This window comes from Aythya ferina (genome assembly GCF_964211825.1).
Source record: "Aythya ferina genome assembly, chromosome: 11".
In the NCBI taxonomy this organism is placed as follows: Eukaryota; Metazoa; Chordata; class Aves; order Anseriformes; family Anatidae; genus Aythya; species Aythya ferina.
In genome coordinates, this window is record NC_140307.1 from 10,511,058 (window position 1) to 10,526,271 (window position 15,214).

General features: G+C 37.2%; 2 protein-coding genes across 9 annotated transcripts in view; both read right to left on the reverse strand.

The window, feature by feature from the left end:
• Nucleotides 1-12,637, reverse strand: HDC (histidine decarboxylase). Of its 4 annotated transcripts, none has more exons than XM_084532031.1 (14): nucleotides 12,500-12,637; nucleotides 11,689-11,761; nucleotides 9,786-10,805; nucleotides 8,161-8,333; nucleotides 7,486-7,599; nucleotides 6,272-6,394; nucleotides 5,276-5,410; nucleotides 4,155-4,298; nucleotides 3,854-3,920; nucleotides 3,439-3,601; nucleotides 3,251-3,341; nucleotides 1,973-2,071; nucleotides 1,183-1,284; nucleotides 1-961 (listed from the first exon to the last, which is right to left on the reverse strand). In XM_084532031.1, exons 3-14 carry the CDS (start codon nucleotides 9,811-9,813, stop codon nucleotides 200-202), a joined length of 2,001 nt encoding a protein of 666 aa, XP_084388157.1. In that variant the 5' UTR covers nucleotides 9,814-10,805; nucleotides 11,689-11,761; nucleotides 12,500-12,637; the 3' UTR covers nucleotides 1-199. The 4 variants fall into 4 exon arrangements, with proteins under 4 accessions (XP_084388157.1, XP_084388158.1, XP_084388156.1 ...); XM_084532032.1 differs by lacking the exon at nucleotides 12,500-12,637 and having other exon boundaries at nucleotides 9,786-9,941; nucleotides 10,713-10,805; nucleotides 11,689-12,487; XM_084532030.1 differs by lacking the exon at nucleotides 12,500-12,637 and having other exon boundaries at nucleotides 9,786-9,941; nucleotides 10,356-12,487.
• The window catches only part of GABPB1 (GA binding protein transcription factor subunit beta 1), a 23,528-nt gene continuing 20,940 nt past the window's right edge, over nucleotides 12,627-15,214 (reverse strand). For all 5 annotated transcript variants that reach the window (XM_084532040.1, XM_084532038.1, XM_084532037.1 and 2 more), the window contains exon 9: nucleotides 12,627-14,396. In XM_084532040.1, the coding sequence (XP_084388166.1) occupies nucleotides 14,244-14,396 (153 nt within the window). In that variant the 3' untranslated portion in view covers nucleotides 12,627-14,243. The remainder of the gene's footprint in view (nucleotides 14,397-15,214) is intronic.

Below are 15,214 nucleotides of genomic sequence, written 5' to 3' on the forward strand. Positions count from 1 at the left end.
TTACATGTCTACAAGATTTATTTGACATTTTAATCTATAAATACACAAGGTTTTACTCCAGTAAAAGCACAAGAATTTTCTTGGTGGTCATTACCACTGCTTACATATTGAACAAAATAACACGTAGTATTGCATATGAATAAGCAAACTTTGGTTCTCCTTCTACCTGGGGAGCTCTTAAGCACCAATCTTTTACTTGTTAAACAATGGCTTGCAGAGGACAACAAGGCAGCTGAAGGCCACACTGGATGCTACACTCTGGAAAGTTTGGGACACTGTAGAACTTAATTAATTTTTTGAAGGCACTTTTTTTGAGCATCATCACCTCTTCAGGCAGCCTGGAAAGGATTCTAGCATTTGCATGAGACTCTTTCTTGTCAGTGGCTGCTGCTTTGGGGTTACATTGTTCAAGAAGACCAGTCACCGGGACACTGTTGCAGCTAAGGGAACGTGCTGTCTTTTTCTTGCCTTGAACAGATAAATAACTGAATAAGAAAGAGGTTAACTTATGTTTGGTAACATCTTGCGCATCTTCTGGAAAACAGTCATCTAGAGGGTCCCCTTGACCTTTCACTTGCTGACTGATCACACATGTATTGTAACTCACTGCTACTTTCTTAGGTTGAACTACTATTTTTCTGGAAGGAGTTTTATATTTTTCTTCCTCTACATACAGCTGAGAAGCATTACTGATAACATCAGAATTATGCTCCTTTACCATATTAGGGATTCTTGCCTCATCACCAGAACTGATGTGGTGTAACCCATAATGCTGGCTAATGATTTGGGCTGCGGTATGTTGAATGATGTTCCAGTCTTGCAGAATATCTTCCCTAGTTGTGAACTGAGATGTTACAGTAAAGCGAATGATGAACTTGTCACGAATGGTTGCTGGAACAAGGAAGAGCTTGCCAGAACTGCTTAGGTCTTTCAGGAGTTTTTCTGTCAGCCAGTTGGGACCCTGTTTTAAATATGCATAGGGAAAAGAAAAATGTACAACTGTTACAATTTCCAGTGACATCCAAACATCTTTGTAAGAATTCCAGCATTCATATAAGAATTGGTAAAGTTTATTTGTAGTCCTTAATGCCTCTGGAGAAATCATCTGTAGTCAAATAACACATGGAAATAGTCTAAAAATACGTGAAGAAAAAAAAAATATATATATATATTTTTTTTTACCTTTAAACGAAATACAACCAATCCAAGATGTCTCTTGGCAGGAATTTCAAAGAGTGGATCACTTTCAACCAAAGATTCAAAGAATTTGGCTGTTTCAGTACCCTGTAATTAAGAAAAAAATAGTTATGTATTGGTTTGTCACAAACACAGTGTAAGACACTAAACTAAGTAGTTAAAAAAACAAAAACACCCCTCCTCATTAAAACAGATCACTCCATTCATTTCCATGTGTGGCAGCAAAGCTAAGAACAACAACAAAGCTAAGAATTTTTAGGACTGTCTATTTGTCCAAACCCTTGACAATGTACAAGAGTAGCTGGGCTACATATAGGACATTTGAGATTTGAAGACTGAGCGTTACTTTTCTCAGATTAAATTCCTTTTGCAGCAACCGTTGATCCACAATATGATACACACACTCCAAAGACTTAAGCCTATGAAGTTTCACTGCAATGGGTTCAGCCATCCTTCACAGCCTGCCTCCAAAACAGCTGCCACTTTACCTCAAGGAAAGCCTCTACAAACTTACTCAATGATGTGCAGAAGGTATTGACTTATCAAGTTGCTTTCCATTGCCTATTGCTTCCAAGAAGGGTACAGGAAATGTTTTGTCCACACAGTCAATCTTTACAAATTAGTTAAAGAGTAAAATCAGCACTTGCTTAGCGTTCACAGGCAAACTTTGTACATCAGAGGGTTTGTTACTCAACTTTGCATGACTGAATTTAATAAACTCCACTACTGATAAATCAACATAATACACTTATGCTCACGCTGTTAATGTACATACATGCCGGATGTGATCTTGAAGCTTTTTCACCCCAAATGAACGAATCACAAACCACAGCTTCAAAGAACGAAATCGACGACTCAATGGAATTTGCCAGTGCTGTGAAAACACAACAGCATATCAATAAGGGCAAAAACGACAGAAAGGACTGAACCCTTACACTACAAGGTCTGTTGTTTCAGACTTGTACTCAAGTCAGAAATTTTCATCAAGACAACAAATTGCATGTTACTGAAACCCAACTAAGCCTAGCGAATAGCAATCAAGGAAATGCTATGTCTACATATTTCTCAATTATTTGCAAAAACAAGATTTTGTCTGTTCCAGGGAACAGAGGGGTGTTGTTTAGGATTTTAGTTAGTTACCAGCATATAACAACTCCTGTTTGCACTTACAGAGCGTTATCAACTTAAGATGTGTCCATTAACACTTCAGGATTGAGTGCTGACTTTGGTTCCTGCAATCTGAACATTGAAGTGCCATGCTGAACATTTTCCCAAGCCAACAAGAATTCATATAAGAGTAAACCTTTCCAGAGAAAATAACACCTACTGTATGGAGAAGAGTGACAAACCTTAAGAGTACATTTATAAGGCGCTACACAGTAACATGCAGGATCCTATTCAACCACAAGAGGGACTCGGTGATTTTTTTTTTTCCCTCTCTACACATACTCCCTCTAGTGAAAAGCATCATTGATTTCAAGAAAACAATCATCTTTTCAGGGCTTGGTTGAGATCATAGCTGAAACAATTGGCAGTTGAATATTCTTTTGTTTTACTGTACTGAAATCTGCTATAAAATGGTTATGAATTGAAATGCCTCAGCTCTCCTATCAATACATAAATCTGAAGAAAAATGTAATTCATGTTACTGTTGTTTCAGAGCATGGTGTTTCCATTGCTTAATTGTTTCTCTATTTTATCACATATCAAAGACACAAGAAAACCACCCAAAATGTCATCAGTAAGAATTATTTTAACAATACAATGCACATAAAAATCTCTTCTAACAAAAGAAAAAAAAAAAAGGGCTAGGTTAGATCCCCATCTGTGTAAAAATCTTGAATACTTCAATCTCTATAAATGAAAACAATTTTACAACCAATTATCATAACCACTTCAAAGTATTAATACCTAAGCTACATTAAGACCTCAGAATGATTGTTTTATGCTGTTAAGTAGAAAGGCCACCTAAAACTAACTCCACAGTAATTTGACAGTCTACATTTAAACATTTTATAGGCAATTTAAAGTATCAACTCAAATAACAACTTACCATAAAATCAACAGCAGCTCCTGAATTGGGATGTCTGAGGTAGACAGGGTTAACACTGAAGGTTTGATGTAACTTGTATTTATCTTTAACCCTATCAATTGTAGAATGAACTGTATTTAGCAAAAAAAAACATGCAAAGAAAGACTTTACAATTTGCATGTTATCCTTCTGGTGTTGTCTTTACTCACCAAAATCCAGTGCAGTCAAAATGAACCATCATCCATTTTGAAGGGTTAAAAGTAAAGGAATCTGCGTACTCAATTCCATCCAAGAATAATCGAAATTCAGGACACACAAATGCTGTTCCTGCATATGCAGCATCAATGTGAAGCCAGAGTCCCTCAGCATCACCTGATAGAAATCAAATCGTTCTTAGGTAAGGCATCTAATGAATCAGAGTGGAATGGAATGTATTTTAGCATCTTAATCTAAATCTTATAGAAATCACTTCAGAGACTTGTACTGACTCCACTCATCTTTGAAACACATTTGAAAAACTCAGCTTATTAGTGTTTCTACCCTCCTTGGTTCTCACGTGAAAAATTGCCATACTATCTTCTCTGTGCTATCATAGTTTAAAATCAGGGGGAAAAGGACACTTACAAATTGGGCCCAGTTCTGAGAGATTGTCAAAAGCACAGACACCAGTTGTACCCAAAGTTGCACAAACCTAGAAGAGAACAAAACTGTTCAGATGGCATTTTTTTAAAAATAAATGGATGCAGCATTTTAAAACCGGGGAGGCTATTAATGTAGTAAAAATGAGAGTTCAATAAAATGCAAAATTCTCATATACATTTTCATCTTCAACTGAAGTATTTTAACACAGTACACTTATATCTAAGACATTTCTTATGATGACATTTAAGAATATTAATACTCCCAAACAGAAAGTTGAACGTACAAAGATGGGCACTAGGCCTTTCTTTCTGTCTTCTGCAATGGCTTTTTTCAGAGTTTCACCTCTAAGGGAAAAGTTCTCATCCACAGGCAGAAATTTCATCTTCACAAGAGAAATCAAGCCAGCCTTTTCTACAGAAGAATGTGCCTTTATAAAAAAAAAAAAAAAAAAAAAAAAAAAAAAAGTAAGAAAGCAAGCTCTGAAGCTGAGAAACTGTGATAAATTATGGCTTTATAAAAGACAATAAAAGCATAGATAAAGTTGTTGTTATAATTCAGACTAATCTAAGTCTAAGTCTGAAAGTTTCTTCCTTGTCAATAACAAAATGAAATAATACATTGTAATTTTAAGGAACATGTATGATCTGTTTATTAGGGTTCTGGTCTCTAAAAATCTAATGAGGCATACTTGTGTTTGGAGGGCCATTTATCAAAACTCAAATCTTAAAGGACTTTCTAGAAATGAAGCAACCTTAACATGTTCCCTCCTTACTATCTGAAGACAAAAAGTCCTGAAGCGTGCCTAGTTTGGGGCTGGCATAGACCTAAACACCTCACAATCAAAAACCTTTCTAGTTATATGAAGGGAGAACCAGCATGAGCATGTCTCCTGCTGCTGTTTTCACAGGGGAGTATGATTGTTCAGTTCAGGAGCCAAAGGACAGAACAGGTTTGCAGGCAGAGTCACATCACTGTGTAGGCATTTTCTCCAAGGACAAGTTGATAGGCCTCCTGGAGCAGAGACAACAATCAAGAGCAACACTGAGGATCTGAATGGACCTGTCTCCAAATCCAAGAAGGCTGTTAAGAAACAATCTCTGTAGCAGCATAAGATCAACACTTCGTTACTGGAGTAAGGATTTGTGAGAAACGGGAAAGAAGACTCTTATGGACTGCTAGGACCCTGCAAAATCTCATCTCACACCAGTTTCATTTCCCCATCTGCAGAAAACAATGTTAAAGCATTAGAGGGATTTGTTCATACTTGTATGTTTCTCTTGGTACAGTAATGCAAGTTCACGTTGTCATCTGTATGGTCTGGGTGAGATGAAAGTAAAAGAGGTTTGTTTGGTTTTGTTGTTTGTTTGTTTGTGGTTTTTTGTTTTTTTTTTTTTGGTAACCTACTTGATCAGATGCATATGCGATGAGACGAGAATTGAGCAAGGACTCATTAGCGTCTGGCTCAGAAAGCTTCATCTCCAGAATTTTGTTTTTCCTTGCTGCCAGCAGTGCAACCAACGTTGATTCACTCACAGTGCTCTGAAAAGACATTGCTAATTTACTGCAACATTTCAGTATTTTATTGCTGTTTTGTCAAGGGTTTACTGAAGTCACTGAAATGCTCTCAACTACCTCTCCCCCCACCCTTTTTTTTTATTTTTAAATTTCCACATCTGCTTTTCTCAGATGGAATAGGAACTCACTAGCTAATGAACAGCTCTCTGGGCCAGCAACACAAAAAGTTTTTAAATTTTTGTATATTTTTAGTGTAGAGGACTGCAGTGCAGGACTGAGTAAATAAATTACTTCTGTTCTTCTATAGATAAAATGTACTATCTACCACAAAAACTACAAACCTGAGCAAAGCTCCTTATAACAACACAGAGCCTTAGCATTAATTCCAGGGAATACTTGCTTAGGCTGTATGAAAGAAGGTTCAGACCTTGGATCTTGCAACTCCCAGAAGCACAAAGTCAACATCAGAAGAAGGAAAAACAATTTATGTGCTTCTGCCAGCAGTCTTTATTTGCTGGCAAGACAGTGACAAGTCTTCCCTTACTCTAACTGTGCAAGAATAACTTTGGTGGATACTCTAGTGATGTGAAACAGACTGAAGAAACCAGATCTGATTATCTCATTTATCCTTTAGTAAGTCCACAGAAGTACCTGCTCCTAGTCCATAATGCAATAAGGACTAAAAGCAATAGTAATTCCTATTCCATAACCATCTAAATTTAATCCTAAAATCTGGGAAGGAAACATCAAGACTAGATTTGTCCCCATAAAGACTTATATGGCAAATCTTGCGGATTTTGCCCCAAGGAAAATGATCACCTATATAGGGAGATTTACTCCAGTGATCACAGAAATGTTGATGAGGTCACCTCTGATCTGCCTTACCTGTAATACTCCTCCACCCACACTGTCAGGATGGTGGTGCAGGAATTTATCTGGAAGGCCCAGCATTTTAGCCAACCAATCCATCACATTCATTTCCAGTTCTGTACAGGCTGGACTGGAGGCCTAGAAAATCAAACAAAGAGAACGATATTCTAAATTCACCTAGCAAATACAATAGGAGTTTAACCCTTTGAGAGCATGCCACATATCACATTTTAATTAATAGCTATTAACACTCATTTGCCTTGGGAGAAATCTCACCTAGACCCAACAAAGGTGCAGATTACAAACTTTGTAGCATTACATATATAAACAGCTAACCCTATAAGGCTATGGTTCATAACTGGCAGAGTGCAACACTATTATAATAAAAATTATGTTTGGTGAGTTCTCTAATACAGACATTGATGATGAGATTGCAGTTTAGGTACCTTGCTCATTCTCTTATTACCAGTTGCTCTCTTGCAATATGAAATACAGAGACTCTCACCAACCTCCTTAAAATGTTCTCTTCAGCTTCCTATCCTGTATATGCAATGAGCTAATCAGATACATGTATGTGGAGACTGTAAACAAATTCTTATAGGTTTACAAGTTTCTACTGCTTCTTAACATGGAGACGTACATCTAAAGATTTGGGAACCTTCACCAATGGAGAAGACATTGGCTTCAGAATCCCACTGAGGTCTGTAGAGTCATAGCCAAGTAACGTTAGGTAGTGGCAGGAGGACACAAAATACTCAGACATTCTGAGACAAGCTGCCAAACAATCTATTTTAAAAGAAGAATAGTAAATGTGTTCTCTCAAATGATCAGGAGAAATGAAATGAAGCCCAGCCTAACTTGCAGTCACGGGTGCTTGCTTCTCTACTGCCTGCAGTGCTTGTGCAACATTTTTAGCACCGGGAGTAAACAAACCATCAGGAAGCAACGCCAACTGTTTGGATATGCAAATAATTAGAAAACATACCTTTCTAGCGGTGTATTTTCTTCATTCAACTCTGATTACTAGGTAATGTTTGGTTTTATAGACATGATTTATATACTTTTACAGGTGACATTCTTCAATTATGCAAACAGCTTACAATACAGTGGTTTACAGTAAAAAGTTGTATTGATGCACAGAACTAGAAAGAATGACTATGACCTATTCCTCCATAACATACACAGAAGAAGGATATCTAAAGTAACAAAATAAAATAAGAGTAGTTTACCCATGTGAATCCCAAGCAGTTAATTGCATCAGCCAACATATCTCCGAGGAGTGAAGGCCAAGAAGTAAGAGCTGGAAAGTAGGCATGCATGTGCGGACTTTGCCAATGGACAACCTAGAACAAAATTATCTGGAAGTTAAGTCTGAAAATGTGGCAAAATTCTGTACAAGATGTAGTGATTAGCATCTGTTTTAAGTGATGGGAAAGGATCACAGCAGCATAATATGTGCAATTCTAGAACAGCTAGCAGAAAGCTACAGAGATAATATCAACAGGAGTGCAGCAGTAGCAAATGATAACACTGTGTCGTTACTAGATAAATTCCAAATTATAGCAAAAGCATTTATCTGAATTTAACAGGCAGACAAAGATTTTGAACAGGAAAGAATGGTCTTTTGAAAATTATTGCACGAAGTCTGAAAGACTTATCCATATATGGGGAATCCCCAAATCAACTGTGTTAGTTGCTCTTGCTCGTTTCATTAGCTTGTCTTTAGCTATACACAGCAATTCATAATTATATAGCCCTCCGCTCCTGAAGGAACTTGTATGCTGGACACTAATGTAAGCATGTATCTACACAAACGTTCAGCAGAACTTGTGCATTCCCAGATGTGGATGTTTACCTCAGGTATTAGTGACTTTTTCCTGTCACAATTGTAATTTATTTCTTACCCCAGGCATAATAATCTTCTCTATATCTCCAAAGATGTTGTCCCAGCTGTCTGGGTCCATCGGTGCAGAATCCGGCAACTGAGCTCTCATGTAACCTGGCTGTACATCAGGAATCACCCGTCTCTCTCTCACATTGCTCAGGTACTGGCAAATGTAATCCACCATCTCTTTCCCTGGAAGAAGCAAACCAATGCTTTGCTTTGAGTTTAGACTGCAGGTAAACCAATTAGCACGACTAGCACTTCATGCAATCCATCATTAGCATTTGGCAGGGCTTGAAATACTGATCCCAGGATAGCCATGGGAACTAAAACACCAAATGGCCCATAGCCCCACTTATCCTATGCACAAATACTTCAGGAGATTCAGAAGCAATGAGACACTAATCAGTCTCATTGCTTCTAGTTCTTATCATACCTGAACATCAGAATGGAGCGGGAACATACAAGAAATTCATGTAAATCTCATGTTGCTAGCTGGCAGCTACAGAGAAGTCCGAATTAAAAAGTCCATTTTACCACATCCATTAACAATTTTAAAATAGATACAGAATTTACAAAAAATAAATATGAATTTCTGTTCAACATTTGATTCAGACTAGTCCTCTGAGTCTTAGCTTAAGGCTATATGAATCATCAGCGAAAATAATACTTGTCAGCATTCCCTGAGAATAAACTCATCACTTCGCTCATTTAAGAAAATACAGCCATATTCCATAGCACTAGTCACAATTCACTGTATCATGAACCAGTCTCACAAATTAATGCTCCTGCTTATCTGGGAACACACACATAACACCCCACACACATGGGAACTGTATGACCTTCTGAAGGTTTCTGATTATTCAGTGAACATCCTTCTACAGAAGAGACTGGGCAGCAATCAGGAGACCTGAATTAATCTCCGTCTCTGTGACGAGATGACCTAGGAAAAGTTAGTCAACCTTTACACCTTACCTGCCTGACGCAGCTTCTAGAGTAGGTTTCATAGGGACAAAACAGATTCCTGGGGTTACTTCATTGTCATTACTCAACAGCTCAAATATATCTTTAAAATATGATCATGGGTACAGTTACAGTCTGTTTGATTACTGGGGTCATAGAGATTTTCTTACCTACACATGAAGTGAAATTGCATTCACAAGAATTGTCATAATGCCTCATGCTTCCCTGGTATTAAGACGTAACTCCTTTTGCATCCTCTGAAAACAACTACACAGCTCCACGCCTAATCTCCACTTAATAGGCAATTTTCTCCAGCCATGGGACCAAAGTTTGCTCCCTGTCTCCAGAATTGCACCAGTAAAGTTTCATGGTATCAGCCAGGAAAGAGACATTGTACATAGCCCCTTCACATGTTTATTCAGCATCAGCTTTGGAGCTTTCCCACAGTATTTTAAATGAGAGATCAAAAAGCCTAACTCATCCACTTAGTCTAACTCCATTAAATCAAACTCAGCCCAGGGATATATTATTGTCTCAACCCCAGCAGATCTAAAGCCTCAAGGACATGTGCCGTTAAAAAGTACAGAGCCCACCATCATTTCTAGGTACCATTCACAGCCCTCCAACAGTTCTTCCCCATGGGCAAACACTACCTACTTCCAAGAGCAGAGGACCACTCACCTCTCCGTCTGTACTCCTCAGGCTCCATACTGATTCCTTCTAAAAGCACCTCTTCAGACTTGGCCCGCAACCCTTCAGTGAGCTGTGGACAGTTCAGTCTGGTACCCTGCTAGCTGCTCACGCTTTATAGCTCTTGTTATCTCAGACTCAGGCATTCTGGAAAAGGTTTAACGTAGGCAGGTTATTGGTGAGTGTTTATCTAACTCCTCCCAGTTGAGGGCTTTTAGTCTCTTGTATGTTCTCATCTCTGCTCTTTTGATGTGTAAGACAGTACATCTCTGAGATGAGCTGCCTCTGCTCTGCCCCAAAATGAGGCTGTCTTTCCCATCTTGAAAGGACCTTTCAGAAGTCTCACATTAATCCATCATAAATACAAGACGTATTATCATGGGACTCACGGGAGAGGAAGCTCAAGAGTTTCCAAAAACAAATAAAAGCAGCTGTATTACTTTTGCACACTGAAATTACTAGCAGTAGTTATTGTAACAAAGGGATCAGTATGTAACAAATTTGACATTGCAGTTCTAAGTGGGGACTTTTAAAAAATAAAGATCTAGAAATGAGTTTTACCCAATTCATCAGTCCCTCATTGATGGAAGGAAAGGCAATACATTTGTTACCAGTTCCAGAGCTGCAATACAAAGCAGTGATGCTCTTTATGGAAATTCTGTCCTTCCAGATAAGACCGGGTTATACTGCACAGTTACACTCCTCCACTGGTATCACCTTAGACTGCTGAGCTGGGAAAACACATCACCTTTGCACATTGTGCTTGCTTCTCTCACATATGATACGCATAAGCACTGGGATATGACCTTATATTTCCAGAATTCCTCCAAGTCCTCCACCTGGATTGTTCTCAGTTTGGAAGAATGGCCACAGAGTCCCCCCTTGTTCCAGTTTTAGGGACTGAAAACACATCCTGACCTGTGTTGGCAGCACAACTTTTGATACTATTCAATGTTGAGCGCTAGCCGTCTTCATAAGAAGGAACTCACTCTACACTGATACCAAGCAGTCCTGGGAGAAAAGAGAAGTAGAACTTAAAGATCTTAATGGTCTAAATGGACCAAACACCAGAAATAGAAATTGTTACGTAAGATAACATATGCTTGCTTTATTTTTGCTATTCCTGGAGCTCCTGCTCACAGCAGGCCACTGTTGGAACAGGATACCAGGCTAGGCAGCCCCTTAGTCTGGTACATTGCAGCAGTTTCTCTGTTCTCATGATACAAAAGGAAACTGGCTGTCAGAGAAGCTTTGACTTTCTGCCTCGTGTACTACAATGCATTTGGAACTCTTACATTATTCTAATAAAGTAGCTACTGTTTCCTCCACAGTGTACTTTCTACAGAACAGTGTGAAAACCATTCCTAGTTTCTGCTGCGATTAGATATTTGAGAAAGAACTGTTTCAGAGATACAAAGATACTCTGATACACACACAGATTAATATATGAAATAAAAAAATAAATTGATAAAAAAGGCAGTGAAAGAAGAGTGCAAGAAGAGCACACAGCAACATATCATATGCATATTCATTTGCTTTATCTCACATTTCCCTGGAAACATCAAGAAAAAGTTAACAAGATTCCCCCAGTACTTATTATGAATTTAGGAACCTCTCTTGACTTTACTGTAAATGCTATCAGACGGGAACAAATAAAGTGAGAAGGGGCTGGCCTGACCAAGTCAAAAAGAACTCAGTTCTCAAAAACTCTGACTATAGCTCATTACAAGCAACTAATACATTATTTTAAATAGGAAGCATGCCTGTTCAAAGAAAGCTGGCAGCTAATTACATTTTTGATTTCAGTTTGGAACAGCAAATAAGAAGCAATAATTTCAACAATGCTTTCAGAGCTGAACTGCACAATGAATATACCACATGACATATATCTTACGTCTTTTGCTCAAAGCTGATAGTTTGACCAGGTTGGTCTTTCGTTCTGTACAGAAGAGAACAAACAGCAGGTCCTGTTTGGAAATAGAACAAAATAGGTAATAACGCATTACAGGTAGGGTAAATATTACTAGAGATAAATGTATTTTTGTTTTAGCTACCCTGCGCTTGGAATGATTTTGTTACAGACCATGAGGAATAGAATATTTGCTCACAGGAAGCAGAACGAACAGAAAAGGTTCTCTTCATTGTTTGCTACAAAGGTCCGTGGGAAATTCTCCATTTGGACATGACCATTACCACTATCACCACTCAGTCTAACGCTGAAGTTCTTATCGTTATTAAGAGTTCACACAGATTAAAGTGTTGTTAAGTTTGCGGGATGTGAAGACACAAATGTTATTTCGATCACAGAATAATTCAGTTGGAGAAATGCCTAACCAGCACATTTAACTTGACTATTTTTTTCCTGCTTTTGCTAGTGACATAATGGATGATTTTTAAGAAAACCCTAAAATACACTAAGTTTCCAATTAGTCACTGCAGAAGGCTTGCTTCAAGTTCTAGGACAAACTGAGTACTACTGTATACTTGGAAAATAATCTAAAAATCAGCACCATAGATTTTCATTACTATCATCTTTTGATTATTTTCAGGTCCTACTTTACCAGTTTGGATCATATTTGCCAACTTTATATCAATATTAGGATTTTTTCCTAACTAACAATTCTACAAGCTCACATCCAAGTTTGAAGGAGGAAGATTGATGTTGTTTTGTATAATGTGATTCTGTGTCCATTCTTCCCTCTTACCTTTGTGGGATTTTCTCAGCCTAACACTGTTTTTTCATATTCTTCTGACACATCTGCCTCACACATCAGTTTTGACCTTCCAGTGCAGATAAAAACAATTGAAATGGAATCGATTCTACACTATATATATGTGGAAAAGATATTTAATTGTAAAATAGAAAAAGTAGGCCAGAGTACAGTTTTAAGGGTAATTCTTCTGTATACAGTATAGATAAACTAGACTTTTTGCTTAAGTTTATATAAACAATTCCATAAAAGCAGTGAAACATGGAACAACAAAGCAAAGCACAAATAGTTTTATCTTACAAAAAAGGAATCTGCACAGTAGTTCAAAATGTATGTAACACAGCACTGAACAATCTTAAGGCAGCTCAGTCTAAGCACAGGACTAGAAGCCAGGAACTCCTGAGACCCATTCCCAGGTCTACCACAGATTCATGTGGTCTTGGGCCAATTGTTTAACACTCCCTGTGTTGCGCTTATACCAGTTATAAAATTGAGACAACAACACTCACTTACCTGCCTCAGGCAGTATAGTAAGGGTTCTTTAAAAGATTTTACAATGCTCTGAAGATGTTATATTTTATATAAATCTTAAGTATAATATATCACTGCACAGACACACACAAACACAGTATCACAGTGAAGAACAATGATGCCAGGTAAGAGCAGCATCACTACAACAAAAAATTCCTTGTCCAATTGCATAATTAAAATGGAAGAGTCTGTTTAGAAAATGCATCAATGAAATAATTTCAAGGCTATTGGGGAAAACAGATCAATAGAATATTCTAAAAGAACTATACTCTTTGTGTTCCAGTGGAGACATTCTTTTCTACTCATTTACTGAACTTTAAAATGTTTGTATGTGAAAACTGTAAGACACAAGTTTCAATGCCTCCACTATCAAATTTTGCCTGTTATATAAATTGGGATTTTCTGTTTTGTTTTGATTACAAATTACATTCTTTCAAGAAATATACTATCCACAATAAAACTGGCTGCTAGCTTACTTCAAATGACCTATAGGCTAAACATTTTTCTCATAATTTTTCCTCATCTTTGCTGAAAAATACTTATGCTAGATGTATGTGTAGAAATTATAAAAACATGCAGCATATGTACAAACTGAAAAGTTTAAAAAATATTAGCTTCATATACATGTAAATCTACTTGGATATATTTGAAATTAAATATAAAAATTTCACCGCCTAAAAAAAAAACCCAAAAAACGGTTTTCAGAGAATCTGAGACAACTACTTAAAGCTGTACAAAGATTTCCACCTGGAAATGACTTATTCAGAGAAGTTTAAGTTGTTACCATGTAGAAATAACTGTTAATTCATTTTGTCACATAATTCATTTTCAAGTTGTCAGCTTAAATCAACATCACCCTTAAAACTGTTCTGTTTTTCAGAAGTTAGATTCATACTAAAATCAAAAATTTCACAAAAACATTGGCTTCTCATGTTTCTGGATCCCTTCAAAAAGATTTATCAACTTATTTTGAAACTGTAAAAAAAACAACTATTTACAGTATTTCATTTTAAATACTTTTCACAATTTCTAAATTCAGAATTTTTATGTTACAAGAAATTCATCAGAGCTCACGGCTTAAGTCCAGTTATCAACTTGTAGCATCTTCTCTATCATGTAATCCTGTGTCTGTACCTATACAGTGTACAGTTCAAGATTGTACTGCAGGTTTTTGAAAGTAACAGGCTTTGCAGTATGTTCTCTTTTATTAAACAGCTTCTTTATTAGTCTGGAGGCGGTTCATTGCCTCTAACTTCTGCCGATAGGCCTCTGCTTCTTGCTCTTTCTTTAGAAGCTGCTGACGATATTTTTGTGCTTCTCTGTTTGCCTCATCCAGCTGCTTCTGAAGAGTTTCTCTTTCCTATTAAAAACAGAACCAGCAATATTTTGTCAAATATTTATTAAATGCAAGTTAAAATGGCAAATACTTTTTCTTTACATGCAGGTTAAGTGTTAGGGCATCACATCGAAATTGTTCAGTTCGTATTTGGTCAAACCTGTATGAATACTGCTCAGTAAATCAGGCATGAATCTTGACAATTTCTCACAGTAAGACTTGAAGTCTAAATATAGTACAACTAAGTTTCTTTAGCTGCAGAGATAACAAGCAAGTCTTCAAAGAAAAATGGTGCAGCACAAAAACAGATAGTGATCAAATACTAACATGACATTTTCCCAATGATTCAATTCCCTGTGATTTTTTTTTAAATCGACTTCTAATAAGAATGGAATCCAGTCTAACAGGACTGTCAATTTCCATTGTATTTCTAATCAGATAGTACTGTCTGTTACGAAAACTGATAACTACCAGCAGTGTGCACTGGAAAGTGACAGCTACTCACTAACTGGAATATGTACATACTTGGTTTCTTAAATGAAGTGATTTAAGTGATTGATACCATGCAATGCAGAGGTATAACAACACCCCCAAGGACACTGCAGATTTATGAATTAACAGGTATTTAGTGAGGTAAGATTTTTGAACCCAAGAGGACTAACTTATGCATCATTCTGCGTACAAATTATATGGGGATGGCTATAACATAGCTTCCAAGCAAAATAATATGGAAAATGCCACTTCCTATGAAGCTTCCACAGGAACTAAGGAGAATGTATTTCTATCTGCAGTGACGCTGATACTATAATTTTGTTTGATGCTGTACTGAGCCTAATTGGAAA

Coding starts and splice junctions, on each gene's coding strand:
- HDC (XM_084532031.1), bottom strand. CDS start 9,813: ATGGAGCCTGAGGAGTACAGACGGAGAG. Junction 4,299..5,275: donor TCGCATATGCATCTGATCAA/GTAGGTTACCAA, acceptor TTTTTTATAAAG/GCACATTCTTCTGTAGAAAA. Junction 3,921..4,154: donor AAGGCCTAGTGCCCATCTTT/GTACGTTCAACT, acceptor GTTCTCTTCTAG/GTTTGTGCAACTTTGGGTAC.